The sequence below is a fragment of the Marmota marmota genome, unplaced genomic scaffold (assembly GCF_001458135.2).
Source record: "Marmota marmota marmota unplaced genomic scaffold, marMar, whole genome shotgun sequence".
NCBI lineage: Eukaryota > Metazoa > Chordata > Mammalia > Rodentia > Sciuridae > Marmota > Marmota marmota.
In genome coordinates this window covers 24,803,623-24,826,157 of record NW_025999842.1, presented here as the reverse complement: position 1 = coordinate 24,826,157, position 22,535 = coordinate 24,803,623, and the positions used below count along the sequence as shown (strand labels likewise).

General features: G+C 34.1%; 1 protein-coding gene across 1 annotated transcript in view; it reads right to left on the bottom strand.

Moving 5' to 3' along the window:
• Window positions 1–4,198: 4,198 nt before the first annotated feature.
• Lin28b (lin-28 homolog B) overlaps window positions 4,199–22,535 on the bottom strand; it is a 121,307-nt gene continuing 102,970 nt past the window's right edge. The window contains exon 5 of the mRNA XM_048800328.1: window positions 4,199–5,056. Coding sequence (XP_048656285.1) covers window positions 4,687–5,056 — 370 coding nt within the window. The 3' untranslated portion in view covers window positions 4,199–4,686. The remainder of the gene's footprint in view (window positions 5,057–22,535) is intronic.

Genomic DNA, 22,535 nt, shown 5'->3' with positions numbered 1-22,535 from the left:
GTTGGAAACACAAGATAATTCCTAATGATAGCAGGACCCATTTTTCTTGTTTGTATTTTTGTAAATAAATTTCACGATAATAAATAACACCACTCTCTGAGAATGTTAAAAACTTAACTTATGGTGACACTGGTGTAGGTACTGACTAAGGTGCTGACTAAATGGTGTAGGTACTGACTAAATTTTTCAAATTTAGCAATCACCCAACTCTCTCTCTCACACTCATACATACACAAACACACACACAAACAAAATCTCCAAAACCAATCATAAATGCCAACGTTATATGTTTTATTTTTTAATCAAGTAATTTTAAGCCTCAAAATATCCATAATTGAAAGAATAAGACATGAAGCATGAAGTGAGAATATAAACCCATGTCTACAGAAAGACAAATAGCGCTTCAGTCCACCGAGGTGACTGACCATGCGAGAAGTGCCATTCCAAACATCAACTCCATTTTTGTCCTTTAGAAACAGACAGTTCAAGTGTTTTTCTTCTTCTTCACTTGTAAACAACATGAGTCAAAATGGACAATGAGGTGATCTAAATACTACGCAGGATTACTTCAAAACACTAGATAAAACACCGTATTAAAGACATATAGAAATCAGGGTCCACTTTGGTCTCTAGTATGGTTAGAGTTGTTAATACCAAAAAAGCAACACACACTAATTAAAGCCAGCTTGGTAGCGGGTGCCAGTGGCTGACAGATGTAGGCGATTCAAGAGGTAGTCAATGACATTATGTTCAAGCTGGTAACTCTAACAAGGGTTAAGCCACAGATGTATTAAATATAATACTTTCTCACAGTACAGTACTTTACCATAACTTTGCAGCTTTGTTCCAAACATAAAATTAACAAGGAATCATAGGTCAACCTTCCACTCTAAGTGAACAACTAGGAATCAGATCACACAATCACCACATCTTAAAGAGGTTGTTGACAGTTATGCGAGACAGAATTCGAAGCTTTCAACAAGTGTTCTTTCCTAAAACAAATCTCATTAAGACATCTAGAAAATTAAAGTCAGTGCGGCTGTACTTGTACATACTTTCCCAATTTTTATAACTGTGGGAAACACACATATATATTTCATGATAAACATTTCTTAGAGAAAACAGATAAATTAAGTTAACTTTAAGACTTAATGAGATTTCCCATGGCCTGTATAACTCATCATACAGTGAACGTTAGAATCTATTAACACTTATGGGCTTCTATTCACAAACTAAATACAACCAGCAGTAACTTGGGACTGCACTGGTGCAAAATAAAACTGAGCCAGAATTCAAGGAAAAAAAAATATTGGCAATAAGAAATATCCTATATTTGGAGGTGGGCTGATGTTAATAACATGTTGCTGGTATTTTTTTTTACATTGCACACTAAACTTCCAAGTTAAAAGCAGGTGAAAAATCTTTCTAAGAATCTTTCCATTTTAAAAATACATCCCAAGACTAGAAATGCAAGTATAAAAATGCTTCCACTATAATCTGCCATGTAGCAAATATGTAGCTTACAGGCTAAGAGACTGGTAGTGCATCTTCTTTAGGAATTACATTTGTGTTGACATGAGGGTGAGGTCAAGGGACAGCTTAATTCACAGATCCTCTTCCCTCAGTAGCTAGGAATGCATTGCACTTTTGAGTTCACTCCTTGGCAAGCCAGTGCTAGTTAGTTAAGCCTCGGGAGCTGCAATATGCTTTGGCTGCAGGGCAGCAGAGACATGTAAATGAAGGAGATTGGCATCTTTTATAACTGTTTGCCCAGCATGAGCTCCCTCATCCTCAAATTCCTGCTACCCCTTCTTGCCCCCCACCTGTGGGCAAAGCAGCTATTTCCAAGATTGCTTCTGTGTTCTGTTTTGCTTAAGTAGAAGAGTGCCCATAATTCTTTAAACTAAATACAAGATAACTTCAAGGAAATACTTGGAGCCTTAGCTGACTAAAACAAGATGCTTCATTATTCATAAGAGTTTGTCAAAAACACACAGTTGTGATTTGCTATCTATAATATAGATAAAAAAGATTCTGTACCAGAGTTGTCAGCCACGTGAGGCTGGAGCAGCATAAAGGTGTGCTATGTATCAACTATGAGGTAGCTGTGTGCTGTAAACACAGTATTTAACCCATGTAAATGAACCATGTGCTCACATCAGCGATCTTCACATCTGGAAGGAGTTGAGGGATTTTCACATGAAATAAAAACAGAAGAACTGATATCTGCTATTCAGGATTTTGATCTCGGTCAAACTTGGAGGTAGTTGCTAATATCAAGTACACATACTCACACAAAGTTCTGTTATTTGGCTTGTTTTGAGTAAGCAGGACTGTAGACTACACTGTAAAGAAACAACAACATTATATGATATGTTCCCTGAGCAAAGTTCTTTGTCCTGAGTATGTTATGTAATAGTGGCAATTTTCTCATATAAAAAATAAATCCCAACTCTTAACCGTAAGATAGGTTTGGTATGTGCTTTTAGTAGTTCAGTCTGGTCAGATGCTGGAACAGATTTTAAATTGCACCTATATGGTCCACAGTTCTCAAGTGTTTCTGTTTTCATTTTTTACCACGATCTCAGCTCTGAACTTTTATATGTAAACAGGAATGTCCAATGTTCAAGTCCATAATTTCCTATGTCTATAAAGTCAAGGAACTTTGGTTTGAAATTTCAAAGTGACGTATTTTGCATTTTACTGTTAACCTGCTTGTTATACCTGGTAAAAATTAAGCAATGCCACTTTGATTTGTCTACATAATTTAAATAAGCTTGAAATCCTCACATAAGGCAAGGAAGTACTTCTCTACAGCTATATCACATTCAATATCGTCAAAGGTAAGCTTTGCATCACAGCACACTGATATTTCAATATATACCATGGAGATTCTCAAACACTGTCATGAAATTCAAGCTGAGCTGTAAAGCACTGGCAGGCCAGTCTGAGGCATTTTCTTCTGGTGGCTTGCTGAAATAGCAGCGACTATACCAATATCCCACGACAGCACATGTGGAAGAGGGAGCAGGAACTGTTCAGCAGAACATATCACATTTGAGTCATTCTAATTTCTTTCTGATTATCTGAGCTTATGCCAACAGGCCCATACAAAACTATATTTATTGCCAATATTAAGCATATAATTAACTGGTACCTTCTTAGAGATGTTTCAGAAATTTGCCTACAACATCTAGAACCAGGATGACTCCAAAATAACTTTGTTCATGACTGAAACATTAAGGGACCAGTACTACAACTGGTCCCTAGCCAGTTTGTTACTATAACTGAGAACCAATCCCAGAAGATCCTCATCCTCAGTATCTGTTTATCCTGAATTCACCATATGGGTTACTTCAGCCTAAGCACTGAAGGTAACTTCCATCAGATCAATGCTACTGTATGAGATACTTACAGCTACTATTTGGCTTGTTTTGAGTAAGAGGTTTTTTTCCCTCTGCCCCAGGCTTGTCACTCTAGTTGCCTGCCACAAAACATAACACTTTTTAGCATCATTCACAGGTCATACCTATTGGCAACTGTGAACATCCACTGAATTTTCATTCTCAACCCCAGTATTTTATTCATTTCCATGCTGCTTTTGTTTGTTTTAGAAATGAGTTAGAGAACTCTCCAGGGGAAATAAAATCAGCCACCAAAAATATATACCAAATGATTGGAGTTTTCCTCTAAGGTCTTCAGTAGTTAAAAAAAAGGAGGGCTCCCTACTCTACGTGATGGTCAGAAGATCAACTTGGTCAAGGGAAGCTGCTATTGCCACAATCCTTTAAAAACTTCAGAACATGTAAAAGATAACAATGATCTGTTATCAAAATACCATTGAAAATAATCAAGTCACTACATTTATACATCACCCTCCCCTTCATTTCTCTTAATAGGCATGTGATTTATAATCAAAACATAGAATTAAAAACATTGAAATATCGGCACAGAAATTACACATTCATTGTCTTTTCTGGAGTTATGTAGCCCAGAATCAAAAATGCTATGGCAGTCAGAGGCATATGAAGTTAAGGTACTATCTTCAAACAGGAGAGAATGAGAAAAAAAAAACACTCCATAGATATAATATATTAAAAAAAGAAGCAATCTCAAACTTGAGAGATAATGGATATCTTAAAAACCTTTAGTACCATATGATTGGCAGCTCTGAGATCTGAAGTATCCTTTGGTTCACACAAAAGGTAATAGTCATGTTTTTATTTTTATGTAATATAAAAGAAGTGGTACTTAAAACTCCAGGGGTTGTTTTTGAAACCATCTTAAATGCTTCACGTGGATTTTCAATTCTTGGAGATGTCCAATTATGTGAGGGAGGGTGTGTGCTTATAGCTACATACACACATATATAAAGATAACCCCTCTTTATATGTATGCCTACATTCCTGTGTAAAATCTTCATACAAACACACACAGATTCAGGCTCTCTCCCTCTCACACATGTACATACTGATACACACAGTATCTCATTCTCTGAATTACATAAAACATGACACCCTGCTCAAATGCAATTTACTTAGAGTGATTTGTCTGTTTAAAAAAATTCACAGTTCCTCAACAGTAGTTAAAATCCCAGGTCAGCTGCTGTCTGTGAAATACTGTTCCCCTGTACTTGCATGAGGTAGACTTCCCAACTGGGTAGAGAACATGATATGTTAAGAAGTATTATGTCTTTTTCCTTTTCTGAACTGAAGGCCCCTTCTTGTTTTGCTCTTCTGGTGCTGCAGAAGCCTTTGCAGAGGAAGCTTCTTGGGGTGACCTGCCTGACCGTTCTGAGATCTCTGACCTAGCCTCCTGAGGAAATGGTGGGGATGTGCAGCCGTGCCCACCTCCCACTTCTCGCGGGGAGGTCGAAGCACATGGCTGGGATTCTGCTTCCTGTCTTCCCTGAGAACTGGCAGGCAGCTGTGCAACATTTTTATGTGGGCAATTTGCCACCATGTGCATGATGCTCTGACAGTAATGGCACTTCTTTGGCTGAGGAGGTAGACTACATTCCTTAGCATGATGATCAAGGCCACCACAGTTGTAGCATCTGCAAGCAAGAATGAAGAAAACATCTTAGATGTAGGTAGTATGCTTTGTTAAAAATTTAAAGTAAAAATTTGATAAGCAATGCAATTATGTAAAATAATCATTTACACAGGAATGTAGACATTATCTTTAAAATACCAAAATACACAAACTGTCCATGAGATCGGCTTATTTTAATGTACCTTCTTAAAAGTAATGTTACTTATACTGTTATACTGGTTGCTTCAAGGACATCAGCACCAAAACATTCTGGCAACTTTAAAAAATTAATTTTGTTAAACACAACAATCAATGAAAAGCATAAGTACTAAAACATGAAAGAATATACACTCATTTCCATTTACAGATGATTTGTTTAAATTTAACAGGGTATTATATTTTATTTTTGTGGTACTAGGTATTGAACCTAGGGGCCCTCTACCACTGAGCTATATCCCCAGCCTTTTTTATTTTGTGACAGGGTCTCATTAAATTGCCCAGGCTAGCCTTGAACTTGCAATCCTCCTGTTCAACATCCCAAGTGTCTAGTATCACAGGTGCACATCACCACAACTGGTCCATCAGGTTATTTTTAGAGAACAGGTTAGTCCACTAGAGGGCAGTCAATATTCAACAAAATAGCCAGGTAGCTTTGAAAACAAGAGCATAAAAATACAGCTGTTTGCTGTGATGTGAAATAGCAATTTGCTCAGCAAATGGGAAAATATGGACCAAATTAAATTTTATGAATTTAACACCTCTTTGGGTGTTAATTATTTTTACTGTGGAAGCCAGCAGAACTAAAGCTTTTCCTTTGTACAAAATTAAGTAGTACACTGAAATTTGATATATAAATAAAATATCAAGTCAGAAAATCTGGCAAATTACCAAGTAATTTTATAGCAATACCAGGATAATACTATAAAACAAACATTCTAAATACTTAGAACAGATTAATAAAGTATTTCACTAGTTTAGTGACCAGAAAAGTTTACTTTCTTTTCTCTGTGGAAATTAGTTTTCCTTAGGGTGAATTTTTCTACATTGGAATAAAGAGTAATCCATAATATTTGAATATACACAGGAGGGACAAGGTTTTGTAGTAGATGCTTGAAAATTTAAGTTCGTTTCTAACTTAAATTTAAATTTAATTTAGCTGAGCAAGGAAATTATTTGGAAGCTATCTCGGCTCAATTTCAATACATGTTTTTCTTTTAAATTGAGATATTAAAAACAACAAAAGTGGAGAAATAAAGGAAAATTTATATTTACAAAGGTTAATATGAATATTGCAGATAGAATTTATTTAGTGATTTGTTTTCAAGTAAAATGTTTTAAAAGCTTTCTAGTTTAAATTTATTTTCTAAATACATTTATGATTCCACAATTCTCATTACAAAGCACAAATAACAGGTTACGATGTTAAAAAAAAACAACACAGATAAATACATAGTAATTGTGAGAATTACTGAAAGATCATAGGAACAACAAAAGTTAATTGTAACTAATTATATTTGTACGTGTGTGAGGGAGTATCTAGCTCAACAACTTATACTACACCTTATATGTCAAAGACAAACTCCTATCCTAATAAGCAGTATATGTAGAATACTTAATATTTTATCTTCTGGGATCCCTTTCACAGGTGAATTTTCTCAATTGGCAAAAACAATGGCAACTATTGTCTTCTTTCTAGTTATCAATATTAACCTTACAGATTGTAGAATAATGGATTCACAAGACAGGCTTTTATGCTGTGCAATTATTAACCAGTGTTAATTTGGTAACTTACTATTTATCCTTGTGGTGACTTTTCCATAGGTTAAAAAAATGCATATAATTACTTATATCATGTATATTATCTTTGCAACATTAAGGTGACTGATTATACTATATTTATGTATTATCCTGTGGTTTTTTTTTTAATTTAAGTTTAGGGCTTTTTTTACTTAAGTTTTATATATATATATATATATATATGAGACACAGGATCATACTTACAAAAATTAAAGGGAAAACCAAAAAATCATGTGTTTTGATTATTTATTGTGTTAACTTGTAAGTTAACAAAAAAACATTACAGTACAGATTCAATACTGTTTCAACCATATGCTCTGAGATGGTGTCAAATTAAAGAATAAAAATTACTGACAAATGCTTGAAATCCACACAGAATAACACACTCAAAATGGCATCTTTGAAATGTGACCCCATTACGTATGATAATGTTTTCCCATATAGTTCTCTTCTATAATGGGTAAGTGAATACTACATTAAATTTGCCCATCTGTAAAGTATCTTTCTTTTGAATTAAATCCACTTGCTGAGGATAACATCCAGTTAGGAGCTCATTTTCATAGAGAGAAAAACGGGGCAGAGGGCTCAGTAAAGAGCTGGCTCTCCTGCTGACATGTCGATTTCATGTCACTGTGGCATGCACCGTGTTCTTCGACTAGGGAACTATTCTGCCCACTTTCACAAATGGCATCTTTGATTACACTCTATGCATTTAGTACCTTTGGGTTCTAAGAGTTATTTATAAGGATACTATATAATTTTGGTTTTCATGCATTCTGATCTGCATAGTTAATTCATCCCCTTGGCTTTTCAGATATGTGCTATCATATGGCCAGGCTTTGCCTTCCACATTGAAAAGATTTGCATTCAGTGTATATGTGCTTGGTTTTAGAAGGGGGAGGAGTGGTATTTATTCTCCTTTTCTATTTAATCATTCAGTGTCAATCATTCTTACTAAGAGTGCAGATCACATCCCATTAAGAAATCCCTTCCTTCCCAAGGGACTAACACCAAAATGGAAATGTCCAACTACCTTTCAGCTCATAAATGATACCATTACTACAAACTCCACCAAGCTATATGTGGTTCTGGTCCCTTTTGTTCACACTCCACACTTCTCCAAATCAGCTTGTTTTTTATTAGTTTGTATGAATTTTACATTGTGATGTGAGTATAAAAATGGCAAGTGTGGCCATATACAGCTACTTGCTTAAGAAATATAAGGGTATAGTGTCACAATCAAAGACTACACAAAGAAAACTACAATCATATTTTGTTATATATATGCATAGCCCCACATAAAAATAAAATAAAATACTCTGCTTGCCTATTACAAATGAAACCCTGGGATGGATCCCCAGCAAAGAAAAAAAAATTAAAATAATAGACAAATAAAATTATACATATTAAGTATTTTATAAAATGCTGAACCAATGATACAAAGTATGTGTTCTTACCTATTAAACCTAAAGATGAAACAAAAATATTCTATTTAATCTTAGAATGGTTAAGTTCTTCATAAAATTATAAATACTTCTAACAAGCTAACACATTCTCTAAGTATTATTTATTTTAAAAACTCTAAAGAGAAAAACAAAAATTGGAGTCATTTAAAAACATTATCAAAGTAAGATTAAAATTTTTAACAAGAAGAACTGCCTATCAACAGATAGAGCACCTAAGATGGCCAAGTAAATAGAAACCAATCTTTTAGGCTTTTATAAATCAAGACTACAAGACTGTATCAGATAATTGGTTAACAAAAATACCCAAATTTCCTAAGCTTCCATTTTTAAAAGGAAAACTGTGATTCAGTAATAAGAATTTAGGTCTGCTATGACCCTTGGAAAATCTCAAATTTTGAGGTCCAAACAAAGAAATACATAAATTATATTTTCAAATGATATCACAGCAATAATGTTCAGAACTAAGCTCAACTGAGGATCACTATAAGTATACAGAGATTTTCAAGTGATACTTCAAATGTCTTAAAGGCTTCATCAAATGTAGGTTTCCCTTGATCCCAAAAGTAATCACAACAACAAAAATTAGGGAGAGAAATGATATTACAGAGAGAGAGAGAGCTAGCCAACCAGATGTAGCTGTCTAAAAGTGTAAGTTAGGTGCTTCTCCATTGACTAAGAATTTATATGGAAATTCAAATCTAAGAGTGTCAGACATTAAGGACAAAAAGATAGAATGATCTGCAAGCTTCTCAACAGAAAGGAAATGTTGAGAGAATAGTAAGTAAAGCAGTATTAGGGACAAAGAATAGAGTGGAAAAAGTGATAGTTTTAGGCAGGAAAATGTATAACCCAGGAATAGATAAAAATCCCTGGAAAAGAAAGATGAGAAAAAGCATTGGTAAAGTTTCCAAATGGGATGCCAGAGGGGCAAGAAAAGTCACAGATTGTACAGAATTTCAGGACCCAAATTGTAAAGATAACCCACTCTCTGAAGAAATTGTCATATTTAATATAGGTTTCAACTGAAATCCAGAAAGGAGGGGTTGGGAGTATATCTTAGTATGCATGAGGCCCTTAATTCAACTCTCAGCAGAAAAAAAAAAAGAGAGAGAGAGAGAGAGAAAGAAAACCCCTCACACAAAAACCAAACAACCCCCAAACAAACCAAAAACAAAACCCAGAAATGATACTAATAACATTCCTCAATTTTATATTTTTTATTCTAATAAATTTGAATACTTGTTTCTAATCAGTAAGTGTCAATCAGCCCAGAACATGAGAATGCTGGACCCCAGCCTGGTGGTGTTGGAGGTAGGTGGGTAGAAATGTTATCAGAGAACTCAAGAGAGCCGAAAAGGAAAAGACCCAGAACATAGCTTTTGATAGGAACAATGTGCCCACCCTATGCCTTCTGAGAGTAAGAGGGACTGAGATCAACCTTCCAGAGGTCCCATTTTGTCCTGGATAGCTTTTTTTTTTTTTTTATTGGTTGTTCAAAACATTACAAAGCTCATGACATATCATCTTCCATACATTTGATTCAAGTGGGTTATTAACTCCCATTTTTTACCCCAAATACAAGTTGCAGAATCACATCGGTTACACATCCACATTTTTACATAATACCATTTTTATTCAATCTAAATTATATTTGTCTGGGTATAGCTTATTCTTTCCATAGGCTCTGCCTCAAAATACCCAGAAGAGAGTTAGGAAACTGATGAATCACAGAACTAGAGAGGTCCTTCAACAATACTCACGTTTCTCTATCAAAAAGAAACCTGTGCTTTATAGAGTTTGCTTCTTTTATTTCATTTTTCTTAAACCAAACTCCTAAGACTGTAAGCCAGACTATATAATATTTAATAAAGTTAATTTTAAAAATATTCTTCTTAAGTACAATAGGTAAAACATTGAATTTTCAAAAATATCAGTGGCAATATGTTCTTTTAAGAAGTTTCCTAAGGAATATATGAAAAAAAATATGCATTTAACCCCAGACAAGTTTTCCTTAGTATCTTTGAAAGCCAAAAGTCAGCCTCACCCTCCTCTATTACCTTAATTAATGCTTAAAGACATCTATATACATTAGGGCTAAACATACTGTTAAAATTAAAATGACAAAAATAATATAATTCAATTAATTTAGCATTATGTACTAAAGGTTTTTAATGTTACGTAATTTAATCTTCCTCCAAACCCTGTGAAATAGGTACCACAATATCTATACTTTATTGGTGAAGAAATGAAGAAACTTAAAGAATTTACCTAGAAAGAAATTTTAATTGAAAATAGTATGTTTCACTTCTTTTTTTTTTTTTTTTAGGGGGGATACTGAGGATTAAACCCAGGGATACTTACCCACTAAGCTACATCCCCAGCCCTTTTATTTTTTTTTTAAGACAGGGTCTTACCAAGTTGCTGAGGTTGAACCTTGAACCTCCTGCCTCAGCCTCCAGAATCACTGGGATTATGGGTATGCACCACTGTTCCCAGCCACTTCCACTTTTATTATATGACAGTGCTATAACCAATAATATGGATGCCATTTTATTATATGTAAGCCTAAAAAAATAAAATCCTGAAAGGACTCCAAAAGTTAAACACCAAAAAAACAAATAACCCAATCAATAAATGGGCCAAGGACCTGAACAGACACTTATATATACAATCAATCAACAAATATATGAAAAAATGTTCAGCATCACTAGCAATTAAAGAAGTGCAAATCAAAACCACTCTAAGATTTCATCTCACTCCAGTTAGAATAGCAGCTATTAAGAACACAAACAACAATAAGTGTTGACGAGGATGTGGGGAAAAAGGCACATTCATATATTGCTGGTGGGACTGCAAACTGGTGCAGCCAACATAGAAAGCAGTATGGATATTTCTTGGAAAAGTAGGAATGGAACCACCATTTGACCCAGCTATCTCTCTCCTTGGTCTATACCCAAAGGACTTAAAAATAGCATACTACAGGGACATAGCCACATCAAGGTTTATAGCAGCACAATTCACAATAGCTAAACTGTGGAACTAATCTAGATGTCCTTCAATAGATGAATGGATTAAAAAATGTGGCATATATACACAATGGAATATTACTCAACAATAAAACAGAATAAAATCATGGCATTTGCAGGTAAATGGATGGAGTTAGAGAAGATAATGCTAAGTGAAGTTAGCCAATCCCAAATAACCAAATGCTGAATGTCTTCTTTGCTATAAAGAGGCTGATTTCTAGTGGGATAGGGAGAGGAAGCATGGGAGGAATAGACAAACTCTAGATAGGGCAGAGGGGTTGGAGGGAAAGAAAGGGGGCATGGGGTTAGAAATGATGGTGGAACGTGATGATCATTATTATCCAATGTATGAAGACACAAATTGGTGTGAATATACTGTGTATACAACCAGAAATATGGAAAAACTGTGCTCTATATGTGTAATAAGAATTGTAATGTATTCTGCTGTCATATATAAATAATAAAAAAATACCAACATACACACACTCTCTCTCATATATATATATATATATATATATATATATATATATATAAATGTGTGTGTGTGTGTATGATTTGAAGTAGATTTTTCTTGAGATTTGGGTTACTATTTTGTCACTACACTGGAGAGGTCGGCCAGCTCCTCTCTTGAACTTTCTATAAAATGAAAGGCCGAGACTAGATTAGTTCAGATTTTTTTCACTGCCAAAGCCAGGTTTTATTTCTATCCCTCCTATATTTCACACAATTAAAATTTTTGTTTTAAATATCGGCAAATATTTTTTTCATTCTCTTTAATCATATTTTTCAGACTATAAATGGGAACCTTAGGTTGATAGACCATAACCTGTGTTACCAAACTGACTCAATAAAATTCAAGTCAAAAGAGAGAAGCCTGGGCTTGGGTTGTGCTCAGCAGTAGAGCGCTCGCCTAGCACTTGTGAGGCCCTGGGTTTGATCCTCAGCACCACATAAAAATAAATAAATAAAATAAAGGTATTGTGTCCAACTACACCTAAAAAAATAAATATTTTAAAAAAGGAGAGAAAGAGAAGCCTGACATTTCAGTTAGCCCATAAAATCATACCATAATGTGAATGATATATTTGGCCTTGAGATACCCCCATCAGATTCCACTGGTTGCAGTGAGTGTAAATTGACTCTCTCAGAGAATAATTTGATAGCATATTTCAAAATACTGGTACACATACCTTCTGATCTGGCAACTTTAATTCTAGGAATCTGCCCTCCTGGAATATTCACCAACAAGCACAATATTGTGGGTACTAAGATATGAACTAGAGCACTGTCCATATTAGTAAAAAGTTAGAAAAGGAAAATGACAACAACAACCAAACCCAGGTGGTCTGGCTGCAAAGTCCATGCTCTTTACCATTAAGCTATAAATATGTAAAACTGAAAAATAAGTTCAAGCCTGCACACACCAAGAAACACTTAGCAGATACTAAAAGGAATGAAGTAAAATAATTTTTAAAAATTGAGATCTTTGGGCTGGGGTTGTGGCTCAGCAGTAGAGTGCTCGCCTAGCATGCGCGAGGCCCTGAGTTTGATCCTCAACACCACATAAAAAAATAAATAAATAAACAAACAAAAATGTATTGTGTCTAACCAAAAAATAAATAAATAAAAAATTGAGATCTTTGTGTAAGATCTCCAAGAAAAACTTAAGTTAAAAAAAAACAGGATAATACATAAATATAGTATAATCACCTTAATGTTGCAAAGATAATATACATGATATACGTAATTATATCTATTTTTTTAACCTATGAAAAAGTCACCACAAGGATAAATAGTAAGTTAACAAATTAACACTGGTTATATCTGGGGAGGAAAACAGTTGTATGAAGGGGCATTTCCCATGAATTTTTATAGTTCCTTTTTTAAATTACAAGAAAGAATTAATATATTATTTGTGTAATTAAAAAAGAAAAAAGAAGGACTGGGGTTGTGGCTCAGTGGTAGAGCACTTGCCTAGCATGTGTGAGGCACTGGGTTCGATCCCTGGCACCACATAACAAATAAAATAAAGGTATTGTGTCCATCTACAAATACAAAATATTTAAAAAAAGAAAAAAGCAAAAAGCAATTATATGATTCCATTTCCATCTTGTAATTTAATCTTCACTGTTATTGTTAGTCACATGAATCACCTTGGAAGCTTTTAAAAATACTAATGCCTGGGTCCTACTGCAGACCTACCTCTCAAACAGAATCTTGTAGAGGGAAGCTCCAGCTGTCAGTATTTTTTAAAAAGCTCCTCAGTGGACAGTGGCAGGCAGCTACTTGAGAACTGCAACCCACAATGCAAGGGCAATCTTACCATGGGATCACTCTATAATCCTCACTACTGTAAGCAATATGGCTTAAAACAAAAAACTGTTTTCAACAAGTCATTGATGCCTCAGAAAGGAAAAGGGGAAGAGATGAAAGGAAAGGAGAAAGGGTGGGAGTGAGGTGTGTAACTTATTTCCTTTCTGGGAACCAAAAACAACTCCCTGTAATTGTTGGTTGTGACAGTAACAACCTTGCAGCATTACTGATCCCTGCTTATTTTGGAAGGAAAACACTACCCAAACCTACTGAGTTTAAATTCAGAAGTGGTTCTCTGTTTTGAGGCCATTTACATAATTATTAGTTCATAATGAGGAATAGGTTCAATGTGTATTCTCACTGTCATTAAAATGGATAAAAACTTACAGTTCCTTGAATCAACTGCTACCTTCCCTAAACTTCATCATCATTACTGACCAACAATTGATTTCCTATAATAACTCTTTCAGTTACCATTTTCAGTTATTTTTGATATGTCCCTTACTGAAACAATATTGACAAGCATATGTATTTGTTTGGTATGATATGTTCTTGAAAACGTTTCTCCTGATTGGTCAAATTCTGTTGGCTTTCAAAGAGAAAATTATGTACTTTCTTATGGATATTAATCTGATAATTAAAAAAGAAAATAATAACAATAAATACTTATTAACAATAAATGTTCAGAATCAAACACAGGTGGACTGGTTTCAGAGTCCATGCTCTTCACCACTAAGCTATAAAGATGTAAAACTAAAAAATAAGTTAAAGCCTGAACATATCAAAATATGGGTATAAATCTATACCCACAAGAAAGCAGTAGGTAAATATGTATATATGGTATATAAATAACAAGATCTCTGCTTTTTATAAAAAATTATTAGCCATTATTTTTTTACAAAGTTAATATTTAAACTATATATTGCCTAAAAGAGTATCATTAACAGGGAAACTACTGCTCACTCTGGTTTTCCAATATTTAAAAAGCCCAAGATAATGCTTCCTAGTGAATAATAAGCAAAAGGTGTTTGGATGGCTCTGCATTACCTTATTCTGTGGTGGCATGGAACCAAAGTGAATTCAAAAATTAAAACTGTTGGCATTGGAAATGAATTCTGTATGTCTTGCCTAAAGCTTAGTTTTTAGACCAACTAAACTAATTTTGAGTTTGTACTGATTTAAAAAGGTGTTTTTTAATTGCCCACTGCTATGCTAACCTCTTTTGTTGTTTGGTTATATGATAAGAAACTCTCTACAGACCTTGCCTATTAGTGAATTGATTCAAGTGCTTATAATAAGCATTCAATCATTTTCATAAAATCAAATGAAAAAGAAAATAAGATTTAGATACACTATGTGCACAATTTTGCATAAAATGTCAGTGAAAGGTATGTAAATAGTCATCCGGGTAATAAGGTTTATGTACCTCACCTCTTCTGATGTCTTCTTCTGACTGCCTTTGGGGTTGTCTTCAGTTAATTAGCTTTTGGGCTCCATGATTAATGACATGGTCTGTCTTATAATACCAGTTAAAAATGTACCATAGTTATCTTGTAAACCAGCTAAAACACACAATAGCTCTTTTTGTAGACCTTTCATTTTATAGAAATAACATGATAAGATGGAAAATATGAGGTAAAGATATATAACATTCAAATGGCAGTGCAGGTCACCGAGAAGTAGGGATGGACATGCAACTGAATTAGAAGAGGCCACAGGGGGTGAAAGAAATCATCAGGGCTTAGGGCACTTCAATCATGGGCAATTACAAACCAGATTTTTGTATTTCATTCCATTATATTTAAAAGTACTTGGTAGATTCTGCTGCAATCCCATGAAATAATAATCATTTGTTGAGCATCTTCTATTCTGTACCATTGACTTAAAAAGGTACATAATGGTGAATTCTATAAGTTAAATATTTATTTGAAATTAAAATGTTATATCTCCTTTAGGTGACAAACAACATCCAAAGTTGAAAGAGGAGGGGGAGGGGAGGGGTGAGGAGAAGGAGAGGATATACTCTATACTCTACAGAAGCCTGTTGCTATTATCAAATATAAGGAAAAGACAACAATTAATTCATCTCCAAATGGTTAAAATTAGATGCTTGCTTAGATATAAGAAACAGATTATAATACGCAATATGAAAATGTCTGCTTATTTATCTATTACAGCAGCCTGGCTAAAAACTTAAAATCCCAGAACCACTTATTTTCCACCAGACCATTCCAAATTCACCTCCAGCAAGGTATGCCAGTGTAGTGACATGTGATCGGCTCGGCCTAACGAATTATAATTCTGCTGGTGCTCTGTGTCAATTTTTTGTTTCTTGTGGTACTGATGATCAAATACAGGGCCTTGTACATGCTAGGCATACTTTACCACTCAGAGACATCCCCAGTTCTTTGTATGAATTTTTATTAATGCTTTTTTTTCTTGCTCATCACATGACTTCTTCTAGGCTTTGGTTCTGTAAATCAGCATTATTTTTTATCTGTGACATTATTTTACAAAGCATTCTAAAGTCATATATACATACTGAAGATTTTAGTGCATTGAAAAAACTTTATTAAATATAATCTGACTGGAGCACAAGAAATTTTAAAAAGAATTTTATCATGGTTACTTAATAAGTAAAGCAATAATCTGTTACCTAGAGAAGTGAATGTAAACATCCAAATAAAAAGAATTTAAATGCCACAATAAAAATAGCTTTAAAATATTTTAGCATATAAAATAAAGACTTCAATATAACATAGTGATTAGCTTTTATTTTTTATATCACACACACACACACACACACACACACATCTGTTAAAGCAGAAGGGAGACAGCATGAGAAATTCAAAAGAAAAGAAAAGAAAAGAAAGACACAGAAGCTAACAATCAGTTTTGGTGGCATGACTAATGGTACAGATGAGGGTTAGATAAAAGTTTCAGTTTATACTGGTTGTTTGCAGGCCACAGGCAATGAAGAAGCTAGATTAAAAGATGTTATCCTAGGTTCAACCAAGGGAGTACTTTGCTGGGTTATTTAAAGCTGTGGCATTACCATGATTGAGTTACCTTTAATACAAGTAATGGTGACGGTATCTGGGTTTTTATGAAGATGATGTCAAAACACCTCCCTATTGCTATATTACTAAATTCTAGCACTAGATTAATACTATATTACTGAATTTCTAAGAAATATTCATAAACATCCCAATTTGACAATGTTTATATGAACAACATTAAAAAATATTAATAGACAGATGACCAGTGTCTTAGAGCACATTGCCTGGTGTGATCATTCCAAAATGTGCCTTTATGGGCAAAGGGCAAAAGAAAGCTGTGCCAAACCACCTCCTGCCTTGATAGCTATGCAGGAATTGGAAGGAGTTTAAAGTATTTTGCTGAAATCACCAAGGAAAGGCTTCTAATGATTAATCAAGTTTGATCTCCCATTCCAGCAGCAGCTACGGTTTAGGAAAATGATGAGATATAGATGAGAAGTAAATAACCTCTGTCCATTTCTAATCTAGTCAAAATGGTCTTCTTGTGACTAGCTTTACCAAAAATCAGCAGTTCTTAAATTGTTCACCACGTAGGTAGTTAGGTGTAAATTGAACAATTTTACCATGTCCAGATAATCTCTATAACTGCGATATTTTCTCCTCTTGTGTAGGTCAGTTCTGGAAAATGAGATTTTGAAGACAAAGTCATGGAAAGTATTCTTGACCTCATAGCTACTTCACCTTTCTTCTCCTTATTGCTTAGACTGTCCTTAATGTTAAAAAGCTTTATATGTGTCTAAAGCTTGATGGTCAAGCTTCATAAAAACCCAGAATCTGTAGATCTCTGTTACTGATCCCTTGTTTTCCTACTTTTTTTTTTTTTGGTGCCCGGGACTGAACCCTATGATGCTTAACCACTGAGCCACATCCCTAGCTCTTTTTATATTTAGTATTTTGAGATAGGGTCTCACTTAGTTGCTAAGGCTGCCTCAGCCTCCTAAACTGATGGGATTACAGGTGTATACCCCTGAGCCCAGCCCTACTTAACATCTTAAGGCTATGCCCCTGTGAACACATGGCCACTGAGCTAAGGATGGAGATAAAAACACAAGATAAGTATGAGGAGGGCATTTAAGTCCTTGAATGGACTCAAATTTCTAATACTTTTAATGTTTGCTAATCATAGGGCTTGATTATACACATTCCAAACTTATTTGTACATATTGTACAAGCCAAAGGAAAAGTGGCTTTTTAATGAGGATAATTCTGTAAGTCTTTGAATGATAAGTTTTCAAATCCTTTGGTTACCCTCTGGATTTGGCTGGTAGAAGTTTACATGAAGAACTTGACACTTATTTTCTTAGTGGGACAAGAGAAACAAAGCTACTACAAACTTTTTCCTAAAAAAACAAAGCAAAACTCGAATAATACCCTAACAGGTGTGGTAAAAGGAAGTAAACTTGTTCAAACAATACTTAATTATTATACTCTAAAATTATGCTTATTTCAGAAAACTAACAAATATTTTAAAATATAATAGCTGCATATGGTACAATGCTACTTATTTATGACGATGAATGCAAAATTCTCTTCAATTGCTTTGTCTAGATCCACAGCATACACTTCTGGATTATCTGGCTCTATCAGGGCTATGTTACAGTTCTTTACATGTCTGCTAACTGACAGCAATGCCAAGTTATTCTCTGTAGAGAGAAATAGTCTATCCTGACAGAGATTCAACTGATTTCCCTACCCTACTGCAGAAAAAGTTAGTTTTGCCTCCACATGCACATTCATTTCAATACTCATATTCTTTAGTCCTTTGAACTAGCTATAACATCTGTCTGGTTGTATCCTTTAATTGTATTTAAATAAAATCTTTTAACATTTTATTCATTTATATCTGTGTAAGAGTCATTAAGTTATCTTTTTTGAAAATTACTCTTTAACATAATAAACATGCACTAGAGAGGTCACATAAGATACAGAAGTTATCATGGACACAGTCATTGTTCTTTTCAGCACACAGATCTAGAAAGGAGATGAGATAAATGCACAACTAACTTTAAAATTCAAGGTTATTAAACCGAATTTAGTTTTTGTGTTTCTTTCCACAGTAATTTTATTTTTCCTATATTTTGAAGCATTTTCCTATTTCACCACTCTGGGAATCATTTCCAAATACACTAAAAAGACATTAAAGTAACAGAAATATGATTGCTATAAAATACTTCTTACATTTAATAAGACATAATAAAATAATATTATATAAGAATATGATTAAAGTAATAAGAAGGAAATTAAAATAAGATAAAGATATAATCACTAGAGAGACAATAAGATAGTGAAACAAATCACCTCTATCTTTCCTTCCTTCAATTATCTTATTGTATTTCTCAAGGTACTGCCTGATCTTTCAAGAATGTGTAGAGGACATTGTGAGACAGCATTTTTAGTCTTTTTTCTTTTTAACCTTTCACTGAATACAGTTGAGAATTCACAATCTTTCATTTTCTGTTCATAAAGGCAGAGAACTGACAGAGGTAGTTTCATAACTGTTAGACAAACAAGAGCACAAACAGAAAAGGAGCTGCACTCCAGACATTAATATGACAAAATTTAGTTGTGTAAGCAAACTCTCAGATTATGAGACTTCATATAAGGTAATATCTTCTATAAATTCTCTCAAGTTCAAGAGTCAATGAGTGAACAATATATTTCTAAGGACAAAAAGGAAATTTGCTATCTAGGTGATCATTCTACAGTGACAATGTTATTATGCACAATTTCTGAACAAAAATTTTGCTAAAAGGAGATGCATAACAGTATTCTTTCATCTTTTAAAAGGCATGTAGTAGGAAAATCACTTAAGATGGTTCAGAGTTACACAATTAGTGAAGACCCTGAAAGGTTGCACAGAAATTAAAACCACCATTGAAATGATCATTCTAATCAGTGTCAAAAATAAAACATGTTTTGAAATTACAGGCTAAGGAGAATGATTACCTTCTTTTCATCAAAATTATGAGCCATAAAAATTTTCAACAGTATTCCACTTTGGAGGTGCAAGTAAAAGAAGAACCAGAGTAATAATGAGTTGGCACTTATTAGAAATATATTTGAAATATGGGTATTTATAACACAAGTATGTTCAAGAATCATTTATGTGCAGTTACCTACATTCAAAGAATAGTGCCCATTTTTTATACATATGACAGAAAAATATGGAATAAAAATTTGGATTTGTTACACGTAAATTCTTATGAACTTCCGGGTTTCTTAAACCATCCTTAATTTGTAAATTATTTGTAATATTATTTTAAAAGAGTCCAGTGGACATGATAATAAATGATGATGACTACCCTTCCAGGCATATTTATGGCTAATAAAATGTAGACTTTGACAGTTGCTGTAATAAAGAATGTTAAATTTTTTCAAAGGAAGAGATTATCATCATGATCATTGGAACAACAGGTACGGCGGCTATGCAAAGGAGTTGGCCTGGCTATAGTAAGGTTGTTAAAAGTTATGAAAAAAGAGTAAGGTCTATATAGATGCAGAAATAGAAAAGAAAACATGCAAGATGAGTAAATGGCAAGATTAATTAGACACAAGTAGAAAACTGGAAAGCATGTTTAGAAAAGTAAGTTGGCTGGCTTGGAAAAGAAAATAGAAACCTGATGACAATATTACATATGTTTTGGAATTTAATATTTTAAAATATTTCACCTTAAAATAGGGGGGAAATGAATTTCAAAGTTGGTGCATATGCACTGTTCATGACCACAAACCTACTAATGGGGACTCCAGAATTTTAGCATGTAATTCAGATGATCCGATAAAAATCACTATAATCTTACTCTCTGGATTTGCTGATCCTTAAATTCACCCTCTTGGAATCTGTTTTTAAAGATAAATGTAACTCCCACTTAGTCCACATGGCTGCTGCTGGTCTCAAGTGAGATAAATATGTTAAAGTGCTTTGTAAACTGTAAAGCTGTACACATAAATGCTAGGTGAAATTTCTTCTTCTACTCTGGGGTATTTATATTTCTGAACCATCTCTACCACACTAGTGGTAAGATAATTTATGGTAGAACTGAGTCCACATGAGTAAGAGTAGCAAGCAAGAAAGAAAATAAAGAAAACAATATGCTTAAACATTTTTCCCTTTAAAAAAAGCAGTAAAGAAGCCAGGTACAGTGGTGCATATAATCCCACAGCTCAGGATGCCGAGACACGAGGATACGAGTTCAAAGCCAGCCTCAGCAATTTAGCAAGGCCCTGAAGCAATTCAGTGAGACTCTGTCTCTAATAAAATATAAAAAAGTACTAGGGATGTGACTCAGTGGTTAAGTGTCCCTGGGTTCAACCCCCAGTACAAAAAAAAAAAAAAAAAGACAGTATAGAAAGCAAATCAAATAACCTAATAGGGTGCTATAAAATCTTATGGAAGCTATAATTAATTTATTTTCCATTCCTTATCTACTTATCTTTACTGTTCTTTTAAAGGGAAAAATATCCTAAGTTATAGTTATTGCTATAATGATTATTCAAGTAAGTAATAATGGAAGAATAAAAGTTAACTGTACCTTAATGGGCATCTCTGGAGACTGCTAGTCTGAACCCTGAAGAGATGCATCAAAAATTTGGGAGACATCATTGAACAAATGGTACATAAAGCCATGTGAAGTGGAAGAGAAATTCGGGCAATGCTTTTAGAAATATTACTATTTAAAAAGTAAGAGCAATAGTAGGAATGTAACAAAAGAGGTATTTCCTTAACTAAAATCTAAAATATACTTTTATATTTGAAAAGGTGGCTGCTATTGGAGAGACCAAACAAGATGAGATGTTAAAATAGGTTGATGAATTTACAAGCAGGAGGCAGTAAGGGGCATTAGGTACAATATAAAATGAATACAAAAGGACTAAGGAATGAAAGTGGGACCACACTGGTAGCATTATATTTAACTTCCTCAAAGTTACACAACCATTTTTAGGAATTTGATCTTCCTCAGGCAGCAATTTTCTCTTAGAGTAGAGAAGATGATCTTTAAAAAGCTGTAACATATCTGCAAATCAAGAGTCCAAGAGAAAAACAGAGAACAAACATGAACAGGCAATTCAGAGAAAGAGAAATGACACACATACTTAAAAAATACCTACAGCAGCAAAAACACAAATTGATCAAAATAATAAAAAAAAAAAATCAGGGGCTGGGGCTGGCGCTCGCCTACCACGTGTGAGGCGCTGGGTTCGATCCTCAGCACCACATAAAAATAAATAAATAAAATAAAGATATTAAAAAAAATCAATGAAGTACACATTCTTTAAAGTAACATATTTTGAACAACTATACCACTGAAAACAATAAAAAATGCTGGAAAATATTTTTTAAAACATCTTTTGGAATATTTTGTTGATGAGGTAGGAAAGTTAAGTCATGCTTATAAGTCAAAAATGAAATGAAAATTAGGATGGTAAGAGGAGCAGTGAAATAGATGTGCACTCTAGAAAAATCTGCATAGTAGTGGAAACAACGTATGCTTTCCCTTGTGAAGTGGGTGATGCAGCAGAGGAACCAGGAAACAAAGTTTAGATCCTGCCTGAAATTAGGAATGTAATGGGAGATCTTGCCTGATAGAGCTGGAATGCCTTAAACTTATGTTGCAATGAAAAGATGAATGAAAATGGAAGTTGCCCCAAGAAAGGAGATGGAAAGAAAACTTTCCTGATTCAACTTGGTGCTAGGATTCCTCCAGAGAAAACTATCTTTCCCTTGGGCAATGACAACCACAAACCAGCCTCCACATGCCCTCAGTGCAAGTGGGACTACGATTCAAGATGAGAATTTATTTTAACATGGTTCCCAGTTGGTACAAATACCTGCAGGTACA